Source organism: Toxotes jaculatrix, chromosome 1 (assembly GCF_017976425.1).
Source record: "Toxotes jaculatrix isolate fToxJac2 chromosome 1, fToxJac2.pri, whole genome shotgun sequence".
In the NCBI taxonomy this organism is placed as follows: domain Eukaryota; kingdom Metazoa; phylum Chordata; class Actinopteri; family Toxotidae; genus Toxotes; species Toxotes jaculatrix.
The window spans coordinates 24,759,415-24,783,044 of record NC_054394.1 but is presented as its reverse complement, the minus strand read 5'-3'; the positions used below and the strand labels follow the sequence as shown (position 1 = coordinate 24,783,044).

The 23,630-nt window shown below is 38.9% G+C and overlaps 3 protein-coding genes across 3 annotated transcripts; 1 reads left to right on the top strand and 2 right to left on the bottom strand.

Annotated features, from left to right (window-relative positions):
- Positions 1-117: 117 nt before the first annotated feature.
- LOC121181495 (very long-chain acyl-CoA synthetase-like) lies at positions 118-5,025 on the bottom strand. The gene is made up of 10 exons (XM_041037415.1): positions 4,460-5,025; positions 3,077-3,286; positions 2,788-2,946; positions 2,383-2,507; positions 1,985-2,179; positions 1,650-1,740; positions 1,362-1,560; positions 872-969; positions 403-533; positions 118-291 (listed from the first exon to the last, which is right to left on the bottom strand). Exons 1-10 carry the CDS (start codon positions 4,938-4,940, stop codon positions 118-120), a joined length of 1,863 nt encoding a protein of 620 aa, XP_040893349.1. The 5' UTR covers positions 4,941-5,025.
- A 1,872-nt stretch (positions 5,026-6,897) lies between these two features.
- Positions 6,898-13,778, bottom strand: zgc:158482 (uncharacterized protein LOC100009650 homolog). Its single transcript, XM_041035826.1, has 10 exons — positions 13,249-13,778; positions 12,323-12,532; positions 12,046-12,204; positions 11,128-11,252; positions 9,440-9,634; positions 8,940-9,030; positions 8,552-8,750; positions 8,154-8,251; positions 7,865-7,995; positions 6,898-7,726 (listed from the first exon to the last, which is right to left on the bottom strand). Exons 1-10 carry the CDS (start codon positions 13,727-13,729, stop codon positions 7,550-7,552), a joined length of 1,866 nt encoding a protein of 621 aa, XP_040891760.1. The 5' UTR covers positions 13,730-13,778; the 3' UTR covers positions 6,898-7,549.
- A 3,895-nt stretch (positions 13,779-17,673) lies between these two features.
- Positions 17,674-22,672, top strand: gatm (glycine amidinotransferase (L-arginine:glycine amidinotransferase)). Its single transcript, XM_041035956.1, has 9 exons — positions 17,674-17,819; positions 18,765-18,983; positions 19,117-19,312; positions 19,815-20,005; positions 20,243-20,380; positions 20,634-20,798; positions 20,928-20,991; positions 21,088-21,204; positions 21,392-22,672. Exons 1-9 carry the CDS (start codon positions 17,751-17,753, stop codon positions 21,502-21,504), a joined length of 1,272 nt encoding a protein of 423 aa, XP_040891890.1. The 5' UTR covers positions 17,674-17,750; the 3' UTR covers positions 21,505-22,672.
- Positions 22,673-23,630: the final 958 nt, after the last annotated feature.

The window sequence follows — 23,630 nt, the reverse complement described above, 5'->3', positions numbered from 1 at the left end:
CATAAATGCTCAATGTGCAAGTCATTTAGCATTACTTGGCATCCTGTATCAGCTACAACCTAAAAATTCAAATGTACCGCTTGAGGCTGACAATCTAAAAATAAACATTGAACTCATTCAGAGTCTGATTCTTCCCTCTGAGATGGAGTTGAATATCTCCTGAGTCATGGGTACATAGCCTTTATTGTCCTCCAGGTAAAACAAAGGGTCCCTGATGACAGCAGGGTTGAAGCCCTCCTCTGCCAGCTTCACCTTCATTTGCTTAAACGTCCCAGTTACTGCCAGTGCATCCTGCCAGTGCAAAATAGATAACTGTACAATGGTTGCAAGACATTTTTAGACAAATTCCTGATTTTTAATGTGTTATAATCTTGTAAGTAAATCCAGCAGGAGTTTGTTTACCTGTATGCGAATGAAGCGTGGTCTTGCATAGCTGGGGAGGTAGCTTTTGACATGTTGGTATGTAGCTTTGCTGTCAAAGTCCATGTTTTCCTTCAGCTTTAGTGCTGCCATTCCAATTCTTCCCTCGTGTCCTAATCAGTGAAGGTCAGTGTAAAAAGAGGACTTATTTATGCACGTGAGTGTAAACAAATTCTTCTCAGTTTTCTTTTGTTTTTTTACTTGATTTGTAGGATTACAAGATTCATGATTACAGTGATTATTGATTAATGGACATGTGAAAAGTTATATAGGTCAAAGGGTCTTATTAAACCTTTGAAAATCCCAACAGACTCAAACAGACATAGCGGTCATATGAAAGGCTTTTACTAAAATGTCATATTTTGAAGATGAATGTTTTCACAGAAATAAAGTTTTCCTTATATAATGAGTATGTCGTTCAAAAATCTTATGTCATTGCTTAAATTATTACCTGGCACTTTCACACCATATACATTAGCCTCCTCAAAGCAGTCCACCATGAGCAAATGATCAGCCACCTCTGTGGTTGCCACATTTTCTCCTTTCCACCTGTATGAGACAACAACACAAACACAATATGTTCATAACTTAGCTGCAATGTTTTCATTTAGAACTGGGAACAGTTTGTTATAACTTAGGTACAAGCACACCCAGGGAAAATATATTTCATTCGCAGAAAATACTGATGTAATAATTAAATAAAAATACTTAATTTTAACAGCTACAGGGAATCAAATGTTAAAAGCACGAATAGAAGAATAAGCAGGATGTGTGCAGTTCCTGAAATGTTATTACTTAATTTCAAGGCCTTTAATGGTTTTCAATATAGACAAATGTAATATTTTGTCGTGCATCTTAAATTCTGTTTCCAGTCCACTAACCCAGTGTCTTCCTTATTTGCTCAGACTGTTAAATTTGTTCAGTTTGTTTCATCTAAAGACCTGAAGGTGTCTCCAATGCGGTCTTGAAAGTAGATAAATCCTTCACTGTCTATCTTCAGAAGGTCGCCACTGTTAAAGTAGAGGTCTCCCTTCACAAACACATCTCTCAGCTTCTTCTTCTCTGTCTGCTGCCTGTTCTTGGCGTAGCCGCTGAAAGGTGCTCGTTCTCCGATCTTTGCCACCAACAAACCGGTCTCTCCTGCAGGTAGATGCATCGAGCACAGGATACATATTAGTGAGAGTTCAAAGGTCAACAAAGAGCCACATTCTTGGAGGAGGTTGGCTCACCTCTGGGGACTTCAATACAAACTCCTCTGGAGTCTCTGACTGGCTCCTCTTTCTCTGTGTCATACCTTATGAGGGCATACGGGGAGCTCATCTGAAAAATAAAGCAATAAAACATACTGAATGTCAAAATGAATACCGAAACTTGTTTTGAACATTATTTTTGCATGATTCTGTAAACATACTCTTTACACTGTGATGATGAAATGTGACCCTGTATCAGATAAATTCTGACAGATTGTACAAAATGGACCATCCAACCCTGCTCGTCCATCTTACTGTGCTAAATGTTGCCATTCCCCTAATTAAATAAAAATAAACATTTTCCCCTCTCTTACCTTTTGTAGAAAATGCTCTTTGCCAATAGCTCCAATTTTCCCAATGTAGTTGACAAAGCCAATATTCCCTTCTGTCGCTCCGTAGCATTCACAGATGCGAATGTCCCCAAATCTCTGCAAGAAGTCAGCCCAGGTGTCGGTCCTTATCCCATTCCCCAAAGCCAATCTGACTTTATGATCTCTGTCATTGTCTCTCTAGAAGAGAGTGAAGAGGAGCTGAGACTAAGAGAATAATCATCACATTAAATCCACCTTTGGTTTAGAATCTAAACAGGGACTCTGACTGCAGGTGTTAAATGCCCATGCAAATTTCATTTTAAAGTTACTAACATTTAACAACATATTGTTTGTTACACAATACTAGTTATGATCATATGTGATATTATACAGAGGTTTACCTTTGGTACGTTGCAAAGGTAGCGTATAATCTCTCCTATGTACTGAATGACCGTCACATTGTACTTTCTACAGTCATTCCAGAAGTTGGAGGCAGAGAATTTACGTCTTAAAACAACAGTGATGCCTAGAAATGAAGAGGCACAGATTTCATCAACGTACAATCTCACACTGTGAGCTCAGCAAGTGTTATAAACTTGTGAACTTTAGGACTTTGAAATACAAACAGTGAAAATCAGTGCCAAATTGCCTGTTATTTGAGGTCATATACCTGTTAGTTTAACCTTTAATAAACTCAGTGTCATCATCACGATACAGCCTGGAAATCATGTTTTGTAGTTTTATGATTCTTTTGCACAGTGTACAGTAAAGTAGGTAGTGTTTTATGGGAAACACTCGTGAATTACCCTTTTCTATGGCTCCACAAAGGCCCATTAGAAAGCCTGCACTGTGGTAGAGAGGCAGGTATATATAGATGATGTCGTCTGAGCGTACGCCAGCAATAGACTGAAGAAAACTTGCCATCCATAGCCTCTCGTGGTTAATTACAGCTGCCTTGGGAAGCCCTAAAAGATAACATTGCCATTAGAAGCAGACGTAGCATAGTTTATTGTTCTGCTTCCGCCGCTCAAGGTCTGCACACTGAAATTACAATTGCAGGTTAGAAGTGAAGATCAGATAAATCCACCAGATTACCTGTGGTTCCTGAGGTATAGATGTACAGTGCAGGACTCTTAATGTAAATGTTGGCCCTCAGCTGAGGGCACAGGGGCTGGTCTGAGGCCTGCTGAATTTTATTAGCGAGGCATTCGGTGCCCTCCACATCACAGTCCTTGCTAAGGAAAAACACACGGACACCCTGCTGGTTCAACGTGGGCAACACCTCCTCAACAGCCCCTCGCAAGTCTGAGAGAGACAGGCAAAACAGAGCTAGTGAAGGCTTCATGGAGGTCAGTGCAGTGATGATTCACACAGGAGCTAAACTGATATTTCTATCCTGATTAATACATCGGCTGATATCTGATTACTCCAGGGCCTTGGCCTTGGCCATGTCTCTGAGCACTGAACACCTCATACTTCTGGGCACTCCAGGTAGGTTGCAGTTCGGGAATATGACAGCACTGGAGGATAATGGGTTCCTCGTAGCTTCACGTTTGATTCTTGTCAAATCTTTGGCAGTTAATTTGCGTCTTTTTTCTCCACACGTTTCTTGTGACTCTGTTGACTATTTGCAACAAAACATTTGATGGTTCTGTCATCATGCTCCAATATCTTAGCAATTTCAAGAGTGCTGCATCCCTCTGAAAGACTTTGTACAATTTTTGACTTTTCAGAGACAGTTAAATCTCTTTTTTGGCCCATTTTGCAAGAGGAAAAGAAGCTGCCTAATAATTATGCACACCTAGAAATAGGGTGTTGATATCCTTAGGCCATACCCTCCCTCATTACACAAATACACATCACCTGATATGCTTAAATCCAATAAGAATTCAAGTTTATACAGCTTGGAGTTGGAAAATATGCATAAAAATGATTATATAGTCAAAATACTCACTTGCCTAATAATTGTGCACACAGTGTATAGTTTGTCCACCAGAGAGAACTGACAAGTAGATTTTTCAACCAGATAATGTTTTTAACATGAACTGTGTTCATGTTAAAAGAACTTAATCATTAGAAGATATATAGATTTTTTTAAAACTCCCAAATATTATCAACATCGGCCTCAAAAATCCAGCATTTTTTGGCCTATATTTCAAACACCATGTGGTGCAATTAACACCATGCAGAGAACAAACTCATAGGAGGATTCAAATTTAACATCAATGATCACTTATTAAAGAAGAGGTCAATTTCATTCCTGCTCAAGACTCAAGATGCACGTTGAACAAGTGTTAATGCACTGGTATTTTAAATTTAAATGCAAATTTATGTGACGATATTGCTGACTTGGTTGTTGAGTTCTGGAAAACCACTGTCGCCTTGTATTCATAATGCAACACTAAACAAAATAAATAACGCAGAAACAACAATTCATTACGTAATTGCAGGAAGGATTACAGTCTGTCTCAGACTTACCAGCACCAGCGACCAGGACCTTGGCATCACAGCAGGAGAAACAGTGCAGCAAAGATTTGGATCTGATGTTGTGGTTGAGCAGAGAGGCTGTGCATCCCAGCTTGGCAAGTGCGAGCCACAGCCACACAAAATGCGGCTCGTTGCCGAAGAACAGGGCCACAGTGTCCCCCTCCTTCAGCTGGGCACTCGCCGACAGGGCTCTGGCAATTTTGTTGCTTTCCTTGTCGGCTTGGCTGTAAGTGTAGGAGCTTTCCTCAAAAACTATAAACTTCTTATCCGGCTGCTTCGCCACTTTGTCCAGAAAACAGTCCACAATACTGTAAAATGGTTTCTGCTTTTTGAATTTGCCCATGCGTATACCGATTTGAATTGCAGTAACTGCGTAACTCAAATCTTTCAAAAAATAAGGGTTTCTCAAGTAAAGCAATAATGGCAAAACTGCCAAACCCGTGATAACGGTATACAGAATGTATGCAATCATTATCAGGAGTGATGTGTCAGTCCCGCTACTATGAGAGTCCCGAAAGTCTCAATAGCTCTCACCAATACAGAACATCTTAACATACAGCCACTCAGTGTACGCCTCATGAACTTTGAGCTATTTTTTCTTCTGGGGGTGTTGTCCTCGGTTCAGTCAATCAGAGGACATCGTGCACACAGCCATTCAAATGAGTTAACTTGTGTGTGTGGTCTTGTCGTGTTTTGAACCTGACCAAAAACAAACAAACAAACAAACCAAAAAAAAAACAAAAAAAAAACAAACACTATAAGTCAGGTGCTGTATTATAAAGTGTTACAACAAAATCTCCAATTGCTGCCAAAAGTGAAAAGCATCACCTACTTTTTTTTTTTTAAATGCTTTTACTTCTCATCCTTTCTTGGACCTTGGACAAGTGACTACATGAGAAAAAAAAAATCTGGGCAATGAAGCCTGATAAAATATGTTTCTGGCACTTTTGAGAATCACTCAAAACTTGTATAGATGATAGGCTATAGTACTGATAGGCATTTAGTTACATTTGAAAACTGCATTTCTAGATCAAGTAAGAAAGAGAAAATACTGAATATTTAAAAATGTTTTTGAAACTCACATAACTGATTTATACCAAGGCTAGAAAAAACTGCACTTGCGTAATAAATGAAAATGACCTTACAAGGCACAGGGCTGTTTTACACCCATTGCAACACATTTGTCATCAATACATTTTCCCTTACATCTGTTAATTGTGACCCTCAGGGAGGGTTCCAAAACTTATTCATCATCACTGACTCAGAAATTGATATATAAATTAGTGTGAAAACTGTGCTTAAAGTCTAAAATTGTCGGTTTTTGGCACAGTAACAGTGAAAACAAGCTTGTTAAGCTTCACAATCAAAGATTAACTTAACTAACAGTGAATTTCTCCATCTTTTCCCATCTAAAGCATGGAACTGATCATAAAAGAATAAAACCTTTCCTCCCCCAGGATGATTGTGACACACTGTGTATTTCAGTACAATTGCACAACAACAGTTCACTTTTTGGAGATTGTTATCAGATGGTTTCAAAGTTTTCAAATGGCAGTTACCAGTGCGAAATTACTCACTGTGTTGTTACTGTAAAGTCTGTCACGTTTCATCTTACTGTATATCATTATTTTCTTGCACATAGGCGATTGTCATTTTTCACAGAGTGAAAAAAGGACATGTGACTGGTTAGAACTGACTGTAGGCCCTAATGTTGTGGGGGACAGATATGCTATCCAAGTCAGTACATAATTAACTAGAGTGCATTCTTCAGCCAAGGCAACAAATGCCCTATCTTGCAAGTTGTTAAGCCAAAGTGATAAAAAAAAAAAAGAAAAGAAAAAATCTTAACTGGATCTTAACTGGATCTGCACCAAAATTTAACGGGTTCTTCCCCGGCCCATGCCCCATACCTCCACCAAGTTTGGTGCATATCACTTAAGTTCTTTTTGTGTTACAATGCTGACAAATAAACAAACAAACAAACAGACAGGGGTAAAAACACAACCTCCTGACCTCACCTCATCCAGCATCTTTGGGATGAACTAGACTGCTGACTGCGAGCCAGCCTTATGCTCTTGAGGATCAATGGGAACAAATCCTTGCAGCCAGATTCCAAAATACTGTGAAAAACCTTTGCAGCGCAGTGGAGGCCATTGTAGAAGGGGTTTAATGCTCATAGTTTTGATATAAGATGTAATTTTCAGGTGTTTAACTTCAAAGGAGACACAATTTTGTTTCTGTAGTTTTTCTTCGATTGTATATCCCAGCTACTCTTGAGTCAGAGACTCCTCTAGCGTGTGCATTTGTCTCCACCTTGTGGTTTTTCCACGTCTGTCACACCTGAAATTTGACTTTGAACTGTTAAGAATTACGATGAGTAAAATGAGAGCAGACAGACACATGAAAACTAGCTCTAGTTTTACAACAGCACTCACTTTAATGTTTAGGAAATGTTTAGGAAATTTACATTTACAGATACTGGCACAAAAATATAAAATTTGTGTTTGAGCCTGTTGCACATACTTTGTGTAACTCATAAACCACTACATGCTACTTACATTTTTCCTAAAAACAAAGTATTCTGTGAAGTACATCAGATTTTACTTGTGAGAGAAAGTTTAATAGCTACTGCCTTACAGTTTGTTCTCCATGAAGGCTGTTAGAAGCACCTCATTAAACGACAGTATCTGTTTATCCATACTGTGTCTTTGCTGCAACCATCCCAGCAGCACCACTTCTCCACACCATTCACTGACTGAACAGAGTAAAAGCAACAGTCCTCATACTGAAAAGAAGTCAACATGCTAGTAAATATACTATTTATATAATCACTTGCCAGTAAATATATCATTTATATTATCAAGCCCCCTCCCCTCCCCTCCCCTTGCAGGCTGACTCTGACCCCTGACATGAATCCTTAAAAATGATTCCTAAACTTCTATTTCTCATGTACTGCTTTTGATACTACACATGAAGCATATTTTGAGATTTGTTCAGTCCCTGAGCTGGAGATTAATTATTAAAAGTATCAGTGCAGCCAGTCTGAAAAGCCTGCACAGTTAGAGAACACTAAGAGCCTGCTCATAGTTTTATATTTCCTGATATGATGGAACAGTAAATCTCAGCTGTCAGTGGTATGTAGCTTTTCTCACTGTCGCCAAGGATATAAAGTGGGTCCCGGATACGTCCCGGATCAAAACTCTCCTCCACTAACTTCACCTTCATTTGCTTGAATGTCCCAGTTACCTCCACGGCATTCTAGATGGAGGAAAAGTACAAAATACAAAATTTTGACTCAAGCGCAGTATCAAAATATCATCATCTGCTTTTGATCACAAAATGTAATGCGTCTGGTCAAAAGTGAAATACAGTAAAGTGTGAGTGAACTCAAATTACCTGTATCCTTATAAAGCGAGGTCGCGCATATGAGGGCAGGTAGCTGACCACATGGTTATATATTTTACTTCCATCAAACTGGGCGCCCTCCTTCACCGTAACAGCTGCCATTCCTATCCGCCCCTCATGCCCTATATTGCCAAACAAAAAACACAGACAAAACCCTGGTCAGCATTATGTGATTCATTACCAAATCAGTGTCTCCTTTCAGTAATCTGGCATTTGGAAGTCTTGATATTATTATTACACACACTGTGAGGTAAAATGAAAAGAAGAAAATGACCATCACCTGGCACTTGGACTCCATAAACGTTGGCCTCTTTGAGACAATCACTGATCGTCAGGATGTCAGACACCTCGGTTGTGGCCACATTCTCACCTTTCCACCTGTGGGCTCAGATAAGTTACAACTTTATATATACTTCAAAACCTTTTGCAGCAAAATTAAGGAGGAAAACTCTACAGAAACAGAAACATAAGAGATTTCCCACTCTTCCTCAATTCTGTCTTGCAATACATTTTCATTGTGTTTTTCACCTTGTATCATCCTCTGTTTGTTCAAGTCTTTAAATTGCAGTTGTGCAATATGGCTGATACTGCAGTGCAAATTATAAACAATTATTCTGTAAAAAAAAAAAAAAAAGAAAAAGCTTCAAAGTCAAATCATGATGCACAGGAGCTCTGTACCTGAATGTGTCACCCACGCGATCCTGAAAGTAAATGAAGTTGTCCTTATCAATCCTCATTAGGTCTCCACTGTTGAAGTAAAGATCTCCTTTCTTGAGAACATTACGGAGTCTCTTCCTCTCTGTTTGCTCTTCATTCTGGGCGTAGCCGACGAAAGGAGCAACGTCTGTGATCTTCGACACCAGCAGTCCTGTCTCACCTTAGAGAAAAAACCACTGACTTTACGAACATAATCTGTCAATGGTCTACCTGCCCCATCACTAGGGTCCTGATTTGACTGATAAATAGACCCTGCCTACATGATCCACAAATAGAACTCTGTATAAAGTGCATAGTTTGAAGATATGTGATGCAGTGGTTTAGTTTATATTAATAGTTGTTTCTTCACCTTTGGGAGACTCCATGCAGAGGCCACTAGCATCTCGAACTGGTTCATCTCGCTCTGTGTCATACTTAATAAGAGTGTAGGGAAACAGCTTCTACAAGAGGAAGTCAAGACGTCAGTAATGCACAAAAAAATAAACGTTTTCTTTTTTTAACTACTGTTTAAGCCACAAAATAAATACTGTGTGGAAGTTCATTCTTGACCTTGGGATCAGTATGTGTAGTAAAAATAGTCTCAACGCAAGGTCGTCTTAAAAGCTTTTTCAGAGCTTTCAATCACATTTCATGGTCCTCTACTAGACTCAGCAAATGGAAGAAGGCAATCTTTTACAGCTGTTCCACAGTCCACCGTGAGATGCCATTGAAAGCTCAGAAAAAAGTAGGAAGCTCAGTTGAGATCATTTTGACACATAACCTAATAAATAGGTAGTAAATCCATTATGAAAGTTCAACGTTGATAACAAAAACGCAAATGTTTTTGTTTTGGGATTATCTCGTTCTTACCCGATGCAAAAAGTTGATGCGTCCAATGGCTCCAATTTTTCCCACATAGTTGACAAATCCTACGTTTCCCTCAGTGGAGGCGTAAAACTCTCGGACCTGAATGTTCCCAAAGCGACCGAGAAACTCTCTCCATATGTCTGCTCTGATGCCGTTACCAATGGCCAGTCTTACTTTGTGGTCCTTGTCATTTTCTCTCTGGATTTTCATATAAAAAAAAAAGATCAAGAATTTTGCTTTTGTTACAGAAATAAATAATTTGATACCTAATTAATCTAAATAGTCAAGGTACTGAAATCAACTAACTATAAAACTCTTATCAAAGACAGAGGAATCGGGATTAGACACCTTTCTGATGAAGTATGCCTAATCCCTGTCTGTATGTAAGAATTTGACATTAGTCAACAGTTCACACAAGCAAAAATACTTCTGTGTGATATACAAAATACTCATCTCTCCAAAAAACCATAGAAATTTTGTATTCACTATAATGAATGTGACCCTAAAGTCATATACTAGTACAGGGAGATGTGGTTGCCATGTTACTTGATATGGTCTTCCTAAGTAAAGGCCAGCATCTATTCCTAGAGGTGACCAGATACAGACAAACCACCTCCTCTGACTTGTGCAGGGTCACGCAGTAAATTGAGACTGCACTTCATGTGATGCAACTAGATACTCTGAATGGCCATACATGTAGACAAAATGTTTACAGTACTCCCAAATTCAGCAGATGCATTTTTAATAGATATCAACAGTACGCAATCATTCTGGTACTTTAAAGATTTATCATATCAGCCACTGACATTTACATGTTTCCATAACGTTTCATTCTGCTCAAACCCCTACAGATAATGACGCAGAAGGCTGGAACATGATAGTTGAGATTGAACAATTTCTATTTTGGTAAGCCAGCTGTGCAGCTCTGTGGGAATGTACAGATTTGGAAAGTTATCTCTTGACTTGATCTGTCTCACTGGCAACTCGCTGCAGCCGGTTCACAGCGCTCTGCCTCTGCAGTTGTCTTGAGCGACAAAGTTTTACAGTGGTTAAGATGGCAGAGAAGAGATACTGTGACCACAGCAATCTAACTGTGAGAGCTTGTTTGAGTTGGAGTGATTAAAAGAAAACTAGCGTTCAATTAATAGATAAAGGTTATCAAATAGGCCTGTCATCACAGTAGACCAATATTTTTTTAATATGAGACAAGAGGGACAATCACAACAGCTCCTTTAGTCCATAGATGACTAAAACTGCATTTCCATATAGTTTCTTTGACCATATTTCAATTATGTCCAACATTTCTATCCATGTTTCCCTGCCCCCGAGTAATAAAGAGAGTCATGTTAACCTCCTGCCAACCCTCAGTGATTGCCCGTGGTTTGGGTTTCAGTTGAGAGTTGTGTCACATGATGAAGACACTGCTGGAGAGGCTTTTCTACACCACAAAGAAAACGAAATGGAGTAAAAACGTGGAATAACTGATACTTAGTGGCATGAAAATGAAAGGCCGGTATCAGCAACTTTAAACAGTCACAACATATTCCAATCAGTCTTCAAAACTTTCTTTCTTTTGTCCAGATCTGCAAAACAAATATTTCTACTTAAACAGTTCGAAGTTTTGCAGCACGGAGCTCTGTATGGCTGAACAGCATCATATGAAAAGCTGGGAAAAGTAAAAGTCATTTTACCTTTGGTGTGCTACAGAGGTAACGCATCACCTCTCCGATGTACTGGATAACAGTCACACTGTGTTTCCTGCAGTCATCCCAAAACTGAGAGGCAGAAAACTTCCTCTTCAGAACTATAGTTGACCCTAAAAAAATAAGAAAGTTAAAAAATAAAGGACAATTTGATTATGGGTTAAGGAGCATAGGAATGTAATGGCAACATATTAAGTACAGTATACCAAGTTATTTCTATTTTTCATTTACATTTTGTATTGACTGAATTAAAAACAAATGACTGTGCTTTGTGTAAGACTTGAATATTTCCAGAAACTCGTGGCAGCAGTATTAACCCATATGCCATTTAACTGCATGTACTACACAACAGGACTGTGATTGTTCTGGGGCTGTATTGGATATCTACTAATGTGTGTGTAACTCAGGCTGATTACCCTGACATATTATAGCAGAGTGAACTTTAGCCTATTTATACAAAAGCTTTTAGAAAGTGGAGGTAATCTGGTCTTGTTCGACCCAGCTCTGTTCAGATTACAAGTTCACGGCAACAAAAGACTCTTTCTCTCAGTTTCCCAGGGACCGAAAAACCACAGGGGAGAAGGAGGAGCAGGGACATCACTTTTGTGTAGTATGGAAAATAATTCAGATCTGTTAAGACTTTTTCAGCACAGGCCTCATATTTAGGTTATTATTTAGGTTAACTGTACATTCCAACTTAGGACACAACGTCAGGAAAATAAAAACATGCATATTTTTTCGGTGATTTAACAAAGCCAGAAATCTATAAAACAAGCTAACAACTCTTTATCTCAGCGAAGGATTCATCCATCTGCAAGTAATCGCACACAGCCCTCACAAAGTCTTTTTAGTTTTACACTCTGGTCTAAGGTTACAGCTGCCTTAGCTACAAGTCATTCGTCTCACCTGTCTCAATGGAGCCAATAAAGCCTATAATAAACCCAGCCGTGTGGTACAGAGGCAGGTTGAGGTAGATGACATCACTAGGCGTTACACCGTTTGACGATAAAACAGCCAGAGCCGTCAGGAGGCGGTTCTGATTGACCACAGCTGCTTTAGGGAGACCTGAAATACCACAAGACACAAACAGCACAAAAGGAAACTGAACGAGGCTTATGGTGTTTGTTGTTGCGGGTACAGGTTATCACATGAAACTGACAGACAACTGCAGCCACTTCAATACCTGTAGTTCCAGAGGTGTAAATATAAACCGCAGGACTTTTGAATGTGATGTGTGATCTGAGGGATCGAGGGAGTGGGGTGTCCGATGCCTCGTCCACTTTATCAGAGAAGCTCTCGATTCCAGGTGTGTCACAGTGTTTGGTCATCAGGAGGACAGTGACGCCCTGCTCTATCAGAGAGGGCAGCACATCCTCCACCGCGTCCTTTAGCTCTGGAGAAGGACACACAGCACAATCATTCACTCATCACTTGCCTATTGGCCCACTATTGGCAGCAAAATACGAAGCTTTACTGAACATGCAAGTATGATTAAAGCCATATGGAAGCCAGTCAAACCCCTGCAAGCCAATGTTTCACTCTGAGATATTAGTGTGGACAACAGCAACAAATACTTAGCTCTTAGTCCCTTCCACCTCCACATGACTATGTTAAATCATGCTGGCAGGGGTTAATTCAGGATTATTCTCCAAGCCCCTTTACATCTCTTAGTAAATATCAACTGTACTAGTCACCTGGCCCACTGTGATGGAAATACTTCCCTAAACAAAGATTTTCTTTAAAAAAAAATCTGTGTAACACACCATGTTCATTTATTTGTCCACGTTACTTTGCTCTTCTAGTTTATGTATCTGTTTATTATTTATGTATATGGATTTCCAAATGTATGCCGCACATGGGCCACTGGCTATTAAAGGGACTTTAATACACGGTGCCAGTGCCAATATCAAACTGTTCCAAAAGCATGACAGAGGTTAAACCGAAACCACACAGATAATTTCGTTTCACGGCTGTTTGAAAAACGTCCGTCCCGCCTCAGTGTAGGGGCGGATGTCGACAGTTCCTTGGGAAGCAGGCCCAATGGCCCCATGTAAAGTTCTGTTCATAAAAACAACAACAACTGTAAAACACAAACACACGGGCGCATACCTGAGGCTGCTATCAACACTTTAGCTTTGCAACAGTTAAAGCAGTGCAGCAGAGACTTGGTGCGGATGTTGTGATTGAGCAGAGCCACGGGGGAGCCTAATTTAGCCAGAGCCAGCCAGGTAAACATGAAGGCGGGTTCATTCCCCATGAAGAGTGCGACGGTGTCTCCAGCTTTAAAGCCTGGGTGAGCCTGAAGCGCGTTGGCTGTTTGGTTACTCCTTTTATCACTGTATGCGTACGAGTATCTTTCATTTTCAAACACAATGAACGGCTTGTCCGGTTGCGCAGCGCTCTGCTCCAAGAAACGGTCCAAAACAAAGAAGAAAGGTCTCCTTCTTCGCCTTGATACAAACCTCACTATAATCCGCAGCAGATCCCCGACATACAGAATATCCTTCCAAAGATAAGGGTAAAAAGTTTTGAGTGTGAATGGTATGATGAGGATACTTGCTAAAAGAACTGAAATAAGATACATTTCCATCCTGTTTTCTTCTTTAAAAGCAACAGTTCCTGTAAAAAAAAAAAAAAAGTGTAGCCCCTGCTGCAAAATGGGGAATGTGACAAATAAGGATTTTGTTCAGTGGGGCGGGGCGTTTTCTCAAAATAAATTAAGTCAGTGGAAAAGGTAAAAAATAAATAAATAAAAAATAAAAATAAAATATGAATATTTGGGAATTTCTGGAGATTGAGGGCTACTGCAGATTTCACATCAGCAGTATCATGTATTTTACTGCAGACACTGAACTTATTCTGCGACTCGAGAAAATAAGAGTAATTCTTTTCTGACTGTTGGCTCACAGAATTGATCAAAACCTATCTGAAGAAATACTCTTGAATGATGTTAAGAAAACGTGTCCATGTCTCACACACTTAAGGTCGGTGTCAGGGTCAGGTGAAAAAGGCTGTGAAAGTTACGTGATCTAACGCTGCTTGTCCAGGGTCAGCTGTTGCAGTGGGCGGAGCCGCAAATACTAGACATTCAGAAAACATAAGAGTTTTACAATTTAACCTGAAAAAAAAAAAGCATTCTGAGCTTCCCTTATCATCATTATGCATAAAGTAAAATAGGCCCGTGTTAATCCTTTATACACAGTTTGGTAATTTAGTTCAGGTTGAGTCAAGGGGTGACAGTAGCGTTGTCAACCCCTTGGCAGACGTCCCTAATATACCCAAAATAAAAAAGGTCATTGCTGTTAAACCCTCTTGATTATGGTCATAACCCAAGTCAGAATGAGTGTGAGAGACACTGAACCAAAGTTAGTCTAGTCTAGTTACTCTGTGTTAACACCTGCTGCAGTGATATTGAGATCCTAAAATGCTTTTATCAGATAGAATCAGGAGACTTAGCGCTTTCAAACAACTAGGAACAGAACAAACACCTAAAGTTGGGCTACAAAGGGCAGAGAGACCCATGGGTAGGATGGTGTATTTTAAAAGGTTAAGAAGAAAAATAAAGTTTTGCAACACAAATTTGTTTATTGTGCCTTTCTCTAATTGTTGCTTTTTTATGAAATACCAGATGATTTGACCTGTTTGGGCCACAAACAATTACTTAAATGAAAAAATCTGAGACAGGGTAAAGGGCAAATATGTCTTTGGTGGAACTGCTAACAGCTTGTAGACATCTGAAACTTGACAAGGGGCCCCAACTAGACACTGCTGATTTGTGAGGGGTCACACGTCAAAACAGGTTGGGAACTACTGATTTCTTCAATAACAATGTGTTATAATTTATAAGCTTATCAGATGTATTTTTTAAACAAAATCTTTATTGGATTAGTATCTTGTAACTCCAGCTCCAGCTGGTAATGGGACCTCCCTTGTATTTAAATTTGGATTACAGATGACTGTCTACGTATGCATTAAGGTACACACACACACTCAAACACTACAAACAATAAAAAACACTCACAATATGACAAAAATTAAGAAGTTTATACCTGAGGCAAGTTTGTGTTTATGGTGACAGACTTGTAAAAATTTGGCAAATCCTTGAAGAACTGTGTCATTTTCTCTGAATGTTCTTTTGAAACTATTTTAAATTCCTGCAGGTGGCACTCTTTTCTTTGTTTGTGCTCCACTTTCATTCATTCATTGCCAGATTTTGTCACTGTAAAGCCCATCATTTTCTGTCTAACAGAAAATGTGTCACTTTTAAACAGAACAGACTGTGGGTTAAATGTCTCCTTTTTTCCAAACTAAAAAAAATGTCATAATGTCAGGGAACTCCTAACATTTTTTCCCCAGCTTGAGGGACCAATAAAGGATAAAACTTAAACTTAACTCAAACATTTTATGTAACTTTCTGTGGTTTTGAACAACCCTGATTAAGCTGCATTACATGGGTTTGTAAAGATGCACTCACCAGTCAGACAAGAGTTTAAGGAAAATGTTCTTGGAACAGAAGATACTGAAGATTATTTTGATGTTAATTAAGAACAAATGCAGCATTGAGTAGATGTCAAAGCAAGAAACGTGACAGAGAAACAACTCTGTCTGCAACTTACAGTGCATTGTTTGTATTGATGTCAGTGTATGAGTCAGTATCAGCACAACATGTCTACAGACAGCATGTACATTAGTGCAGTTAAACACATTTTGAACACAAACATTTTCATTTTGTTTACCACACAGTCCATACAGCTGTGGCTGCAGGAATAAATGAGAAGTTCTAAGCATTTATTGACAAGACACACAAGACGACTCCATTGTGCAACTTTTCATCACAGATTTTGCAGATTTGAAACCTAAATACAATGCATGCTGGGAAGCACACTGATAGGTACTAACTATGTTTAGTTCCAAACATGATTTGGTAAGTGGTTTAGTGAAGCTTAAACAGGACATTGATTCAAACAATTTCAAGTCACAAGACTTCAAGTCAGATGCTCTAAAGATCATAAGTCATAAGTCGAAAGATCATTTATCATTAATTTGACTTGAAATTGGTCAATTTTCCCATCTACATTAAATTAAACCAACATTTATCACTATTTTAATATTCATTCTAGAATTAAGATTCAACTCTGTAGCTCTTTATAGCTCAGATTTAGGTTTTACAGCTTGTTGTTTGGAAACATGAAGCACAGTATCAACTGACATGATAAGGGCCTTAAAGCAGCGGTTCATGGTTTGGGAAATAGGTCATGCACTTTCTTATAGTTACATGAGAAGCTTGATACCACTCTGATGTCTGTGCGGTTACAGTTAGCAACTGGTTAGCTTAGCTTAGCACAAAGACTAGAAACAGGGGGAAGCAGCTAGCCTTACTCTGCATAAAAGTAATAAAAACGACCTATCAGCGCCTCTGAATCTCACTAAATAGCATGTTGCAGTGTATGTCAGCTGTATGTCTGATATCTGCTATATCTGCTTGTTTGGACGCTTTTCTGTTCCCTATTGATCATGCATTGATTAATTCAGCTTCAGCGATACAGCATTGGCAGATTTCACAAAACTTTCTTTTTGACTGTTGGACTAGTGAATGATGCTGTTGGGAGCTGAAGGCATCCTCGGCGCATATCCTTTGAACCTTGGGCATCAGCCAGAGATTTTTTTTTTAGAGGGCAAGGTAATATCAGCGGTCACTGAGGTCTTTGGGTTGTGAAACTCTTGTGAGCACAGTCCAGAGAAGCATGTGGTGACACAGCCTGCACAAGGCTGACTATCTCTTTGATTGTGTCAACTCCCTTTTTCACCCTTTGCTGTGCTGCCCAGTGTGTGTTTGGTAACGTTCCATGACACAGTGATGTCAATATTACACTGATAATGTTTATGTTATATTACACTGTGTTCAAAACAGTCAAGTGAGCGAGCATGACAAACTAAATCATGACACCCACTCAGAGAGCACACAGCAGTTAAGTCATTTAGTGTAATTATTTAATTAGTTTCTTTCTAAATTAATATTTGTTGTGGCCACTGATACTTTTGTGTGTGTGAAATATTCATAAGAAAGCTCTGAACTAGACACTGCCTCTAGACTTGGAGACTTAACACTGGGTTTGAATTACTTAATTAATTACATGAAATCACTAAAGGGCTGGAGTCATGCAGCCTTTTTATGCAGCAACAAACAAGATGTTCCAATAATCTGTAATTATTTTTGCAATGCCTGCATATCTTTAATCGGTTTATACTGTCGCTTGATTATTTTTTTTATTACTATGATTATTGTTTTGGCAAAAATGACAGCTCCCAATTCGCTGTTCTGCACAATGCCAATAATTCTTGAGACGTTTCGATGACTTCTCCTTTGAAACCTTTAAAGCTAGTAGCCCAGTTGATAAGAATTTGCTGGCGTAAGGGATTGTGTTTCAGAATTGCTTTTTCTCAAGTCACGTTGCCCCAGGACACGACCGCGACCAATGGTCTAAGAGGCACGTAGACCCACTCCTATAAAGTTGCCCGCGAGCTGAGGCGTCTTCATTCATGAGCAAACTGAGAGGTGGATCCTGCGCTGCCGTGTGATTTCACTGACACACTCACTATTACATTGGACAATGCTGCGAGTAAGATGTCTGAGAGGAGGTAGCAGGGGGGCCGAGGCTGCCCATCTGATCGGAGCCATGGTTGGTATTATGGTGGTTTCATGTCTTCTATTTTTTTTCTTCTTTTTTTTTTTTCAGTATAAGTTTTTGTGGGGTTGAAAAAAAAACACATATCAATCAACGTGAATAAAGAAAATAGCCTGTTGGACATTTTCTTCACTAGGCTACATCTAAGCTGCTACTTTCACTTGAGATCAGTTTAATTGATTTATTTATGTATCGTCTGATTAAGCATTTTGGCTGATGAAAGTACCAAAAAAAAAAAAAATCCGCTCTAATCGACTTTTTTGGGCTGAAAAAAAATCCAAACATTTTAAAACACTGATTAAAATAGACCGTAGTCCAAAATTGATGTGTTTCTATTTGCTGAGAAAGGGTTTTTTTTGTTTGTTTTGTTTTCTTTGGTCCCTGAGTGACAGTGAACAGCTGTTTGGCACAGATGCGCTCCCAAACTCAGTGACACTGGAGCTGCTCCTGAGCCAGCAGAGGCCACACTGTAAGGCCTATCTGTGGAGATAACGCTGCTTCTTAATAACACGTGTACTTTGGCACAAAACCAGTCTACCTTACAGCGAGCAGTGCTCACTGATTTCTAAGGTCACTGTGCCTTTCTGTACTTGAATCAGTCTTTTGTATGCCAGCTGGCTGCCAAGCCATTTATCTGACTACATCACTTTTAATTTTATTTCAATTCTGGCACTAAAATAAAGTTAGGAAAAAAAACATACAACATACAGCAATGGTATTTACACACAGGTAGTGTTGTTTACAGCTAATATACAAACTGCATTAACATATATCCACTGTGTTTTTTATCTGAAATCGTTTATTAAATCTAAAGAATTGTCATATATAAAAACTATTAAAAGTCTCTGCTTTTTTGCTCCAAAATGGCCAAAACAAAGGCCATTTTTGTTCCTCAGAATACAAAACAAAGTCATGATCCATTTTTTTCATTTTCCTCAGCTTGGTCGTGCGGTGACTGGATGGGTGCAGAGGGCGTTCCAGAGCACTTCAAGTGCAGCTGCTGCACAGCCGCACCATGCAGTTGAAGAGGAACACGTTACTGAGCCTGTGCAGCAGGAATGTCCTGTATGCAGCTACAATGAATGGGACCCTCTCGAGGAGGTGATTGTGGGCCGTGCCGAGAACGCCCATGTGCCTCCCTTCACTGTGGAAGTGAAAGTAAGCTATAACATCAAAGTGATTCCATGTGTAGGGTACTGCAGTCAAATGTTTCTCAGTGGGAAACAGCAAAACTTTAACCGTGAGACAATGATATTAATTGCATGTTGTCATATTGCAAACTTGTCAACAGGCTAACACATATGAGAAGTATTGGCCCTTCTATCAGAAGTATGGGGGCCAGTCTTTTCCTGCGGACCACTTGAAAAAAGCTGTTGCTGAGATTGAAGAAATGTGCAATATCCTGCGTCACGAGGGCGTCATTGTGAGGAGGCCAGAACCCATTGACTGGTCCCTGGAGTACAAAACTCCAGATTTCACATCATCAGGTAAAAAAAAAACAAACAAACAAAACTACATACAAATCAAAAGCATTACTTACTGATAAGCCTTTTCTATGTACTTTCAGAATCAATTAGTATCAAAATTATGTCTAAAATGTAGCTCACAACTCAAAACCAGTAAAAGTACAACATATTGTAAGTATGATGCATATTTATGTTAAACCATGCAGAAAAATGTATAGCTGTTAAAACTAGATCTAGACAGCTATGACATTTAAGTACTGTTCATTTCTTAACGCATTGATAATAATGGTCCACTATTTCTTTTTTTACATTTGATGCTTGAAGTAACCTCTACCCATAACACTCATGTATATAAGTTTGTAAGACTTTACTTGTAATTGAGCATTTCTATAGAATAATGCTACTTTTACTTAAGTAAATGATCTAAATAGTTCTTCCACTACTGTTCTCACATTTATCTGTGCATGATAACAGTTTAAAACATTCTATGCAAGCTAACAGTGTATTGTTGAATCTTTTGTAGGCATGTATGCTGCCATGCCCAGAGACATCCTTATAGTTGTGGGAAATGAGATTATTGAGGCACCTATGGCCTGGAGAGCTCGTTTCTTTGAGTACCGGGCCTACAGGCCTTTGATCAAAGAGTACTTCAGTAAAGGTGCTAAATGGACCACTGCTCCCAAACCCACTATGGCTGATGAGCTGTATGATCAGGTGAGGCCAGAAGACAGAATTTCCAGCTGGTAAATTCTCAAGACAACACAGTAGATATTTCCTGTGGACTATGTCATGTTTTTTTAAAGGGATTTGGGATTGTGTGTTTTACTTCAACACAAACTACTTCCTCATAACACCACTGAACTCTTTCCCTCCATCACTATATGTGATGAGAAACTGTCGATTAATACTTAATTGCTATAGTGTAAATCATTATTGCTTGGCGTCATTCAGGACTACCCCATCCGCACAGTGGAGGACAGACACAAGCTGGCTGCCCAGGGGAAGTTTGTGACCACGGAGCATGAGCCCTGCTTCGATGCTGCTGATTTTATTCGAGCTGGGAGGGATCTTTTTGTCCAGAGGAGTCAGGTATGAAGACTGCTGAACTCATGGGATCCTTCGTTCTTATACAGCAGCCTATGGCTTAAAAGTTAGAGTGCAGAGCAATACGCAACATGCAGCACGAAAAACTAGATAAAGAAAAATTGTGAACACCCTACCATTTATTCACTCAAAAACTAATACTGATACATAAAATAATGCATCACAGGTTTAACAATTTGCATTAGAATATACAACATGTATAACTACCTCTTGTATCTTCCACTGTTTTTTTTTGCAGGTTACAAATTACATGGGAATTGAATGGATGCGTCGTCATCTTGCCCCAGACTACAAGATCCACATAATCTCATTTAAGGATCCTAACCCAATGCACATTGATGCCACCTTCAACATCATCGGGCCAGGACTGGTGCTGTCAAACCCAGATCGGCCTTGTCGCCAGGTACTGTAAGACAGGAAAAGCTACTTTTCATTTCCTGTGCTACCCTCTCCTGGACTGATGTATTATCTTGCTTTAATCAACACCACAATGAGCCTCATGTTCACCAGTTTTCTCTGTTCGCCACCTCAGATTGACATGTTCAAGAAGGCCGGTTGGACTATTGTGAAACCTCCAACACCTCTGATTCCTGATGGTGGGTACTGACACTAGAACTTTGCTTCTCTTACACTGGTTGAACATTTCTCTTCAGTCTTACTGAAAAATAGAAATTCACTGTCTTTTTGTGTAGACCACCCACTGTGGATGTCCTCCAAATGGCTGTCTATGAACGTCCTGATGTTAGATGAAAAGCGCGTTATGGTTGACGCCAATGAATCCACCATTCAAAAAATGTTTGAGAACCTCGGTGAGTTCACTTATTAAAGTTGTTCCAGCTTCTCCCATCATTTTACATCCGTTAAGATTCCTTTTGACAGATATTTTGATCTTCCAGTTAACCTCTGACAAAAATGCTCTGTATTTCAAAGGCTGTTTTCAGAAAACGAGGCCTCCATACTGTGTGATGATGATGCATAAATGTGTTTTTGCTGCAGGTATCAAGACCATAAAGGTGAACATTCGCCATGCCAACTCCCTGGGTGGTGGCTTCCACTGCTGGACAACTGACGTCCGCCGCCGTGGTACCCTGCAGTCCTACTTCCACTAGCCTTGCCAGAAATAGGCAGTTTTTATTGAGCTTTGAAGATTAAAGCCTCAGTCCGGATTTTCATTTCCACTGTAACTGACAAATTTGTTGCCAATCATGTGTATACACAGGTTAATGAAGGGAGGAGCTTTGTGACACAAAATCTACTGTTTCCAAATTTCAAACCCCATCTTAAAAAGTATGCACATTTGAAATTTCTGTGTTCGGGTGTCATCTGCTGCAATTCAAAGTCAAACCAATGGACAGTGTAATCTTCAAACCTGTATGAAACTAGTAATTGAGAAAGCTTATAGTGTTTCAGGTGGCACCAAAGACGTTTTCTGGATTGGGTCTTAATGTCCTAAATGAACATGTATGAATAGTTTTGATTTGACATTGCTGTGCATCTCAGTGCCTTTGCAAAACAGCTTTGTTGAGATATATGTATATATGCTCAATAGTAACAAATGAACATCACTTTACTTCAGTCAGTAATCTCAATATTAACTGCATTTCTGGCCTGGCTATTGTGAAGCTGAACACCTGAAAAGTCACAACTCTGAGGACAAGGTACAATTTGGTATGTGAATGTCATCAAACTACAGGGCACAGGAGGAGAGAAGCTACCTCCTCATGGAAACTTGGACACCATAATTCTATCTTTTTCCAAAGTATTTTTATATTTAAAGAAATGTATAAAAGTTGTTACGTAGGTCATTAATTATTAATATTATTAATCATTTTATTATTAATAATTTCTTATGGCTAGTATATTATTTTGTAAAGATTTTAACTGATTGAACAGACAAAGTTCTATTTATATTTTTCATACTCTTTATTGGATTTCCCGACAATTAGTGTTTTTATATATTAAAAAGTATGCTGTCCATATCAGATATTGTATACCTTTTGCCTCTGCTGTTTTCTTCTATTGCAAATCTGGGCCAGTTATATGCTACTAGTCATTGTCACTGAACTGCTTGGCTGCTTTTGTGTGCAAAGCAAAAATGCCTTAAAAAAAAAAAAAGAAAGACATTTTGTTGTGAAGACTGATGTTTTATGATTCCTTTGCTGCATATACAGTTGGATATAGATGTTTACCTCTTGAAGTCTGCCTTGATATTTATTTTGAAACAATGAATTCAAGGGAAGTTATGGCTCAGCAGAGGAATGCAAGTGAAGTTTTGTATTATGCAACATTATTAAATGTAATTAAAAAAAGAGTTGTGTGTCATTTTTGTGATTGTGTATTTGTTTTTGATGACATTATTTGTTATATGTAACATATCATGTTTGTGAATTGGCCATTACAGGAGTGAAAAAATATTACAACTATGCAAAACGCTTAATCCAAATCACCAGTGATGTGAGAAATACAGATCTACATCTCTAATACTATAATATAAAAATACTTATAGAGTGAAAGTCCTGCAATTACAATTTTACTTATGTAACTGTAGAGGAGTATTATCTGCAAAATGTACTGACATGTATAAGTAAAAGTACTCATTACACAGAGTGGCCCCTTTCATACTGTTATGTTTACCATATATATTAATGTGTTAGCAGAATTTTCTTATTATCAGGGTGGAGTTTTTAAGTACTTTATATACCCCATCATATTGTAGAAGCTGATAGCTTTAATTAAGATGTATTTTGGTTGACCAATAAATGTAGCGTAGTGAAAAGAAAATGTAGTGAATTAGAAACATAATGTAGCATAAAAAAATAAAAATATAAGTAAAGTACAAGTACTTCAAAGTTATACATAAGCACAGTCCAGGAATAAATCTACTCAGTTATATTCCACCACTGAAATCACACATGTAGTTGGATGAATTAGGCCACTGTGGGGCACAGAAACCTGTGAACCTGGGATCTGTTCACCTGTTTGATAAATGGCACCACATTTACTTTAACACCTTTATGTCTGTAAACATTAACCAGGCTGATGTGTCACTGGGAGCGATATTGCACCATATAGTATTATGTAAACTTGACTAATGCATATGTAAATAGGAATGGTGACTTTACTGTAAAGATAAAAAAGTGACTGCTTTATCTATGTATTACTATTGTTTAAGATGAAGGCCAAGTCTTGGTGACTATTGTTTTATTTAGTGGATATCTAGGGAAATAAAATCGGC

What these genes read in the sequence shown, in the direction of transcription:
- LOC121181495 (XM_041037415.1), bottom strand. Translation starts at nt 4,940, where the DNA reads ATGATTGCATACATTCTGTATACCGTTATCACGGGTTTGGCAGTTTTG. An exon ending in CTATACCTCAGGAACCACAG is followed by an intron (nt 2,947 to 3,076) that starts GTAATCTGGTGG and finishes GTTATCTTTTAG; the next exon opens with GGCTTCCCAAGGCAGCTGTA. An exon ending in TTGTATTGAAGTCCCCAGAG is followed by an intron (nt 1,561 to 1,649) that starts GTGAGCCAACCT and finishes ATCTACCTGCAG; the next exon opens with GAGAGACCGGTTTGTTGGTG.
- zgc:158482 (XM_041035826.1), bottom strand. Translation starts at nt 13,729, where the DNA reads ATGGAAATGTATCTTATTTCAGTTCTTTTAGCAAGTATCCTCATCATA. An exon ending in CTGCATGGAGTCTCCCAAAG is followed by an intron (nt 8,751 to 8,939) that starts GTGAAGAAACAA and finishes TTTTTCTCTAAG; the next exon opens with GTGAGACAGGACTGCTGGTG. An exon ending in CTCGCTTTATAAGGATACAG is followed by an intron (nt 7,727 to 7,864) that starts GTAATTTGAGTT and finishes TCCTCCATCTAG; the next exon opens with AATGCCGTGGAGGTAACTGG.
- gatm (XM_041035956.1), top strand. Translation starts at nt 17,751, where the DNA reads ATGCTGCGAGTAAGATGTCTGAGAGGAGGTAGCAGGGGGGCCGAGGCT. An exon ending in CTGATGAGCTGTATGATCAG is followed by an intron (nt 20,006 to 20,242) that starts GTGAGGCCAGAA and finishes GGCGTCATTCAG; the next exon opens with GACTACCCCATCCGCACAGT. An exon ending in AACACCTCTGATTCCTGATG is followed by an intron (nt 20,992 to 21,087) that starts GTGGGTACTGAC and finishes CTTTTTGTGTAG; the next exon opens with ACCACCCACTGTGGATGTCC.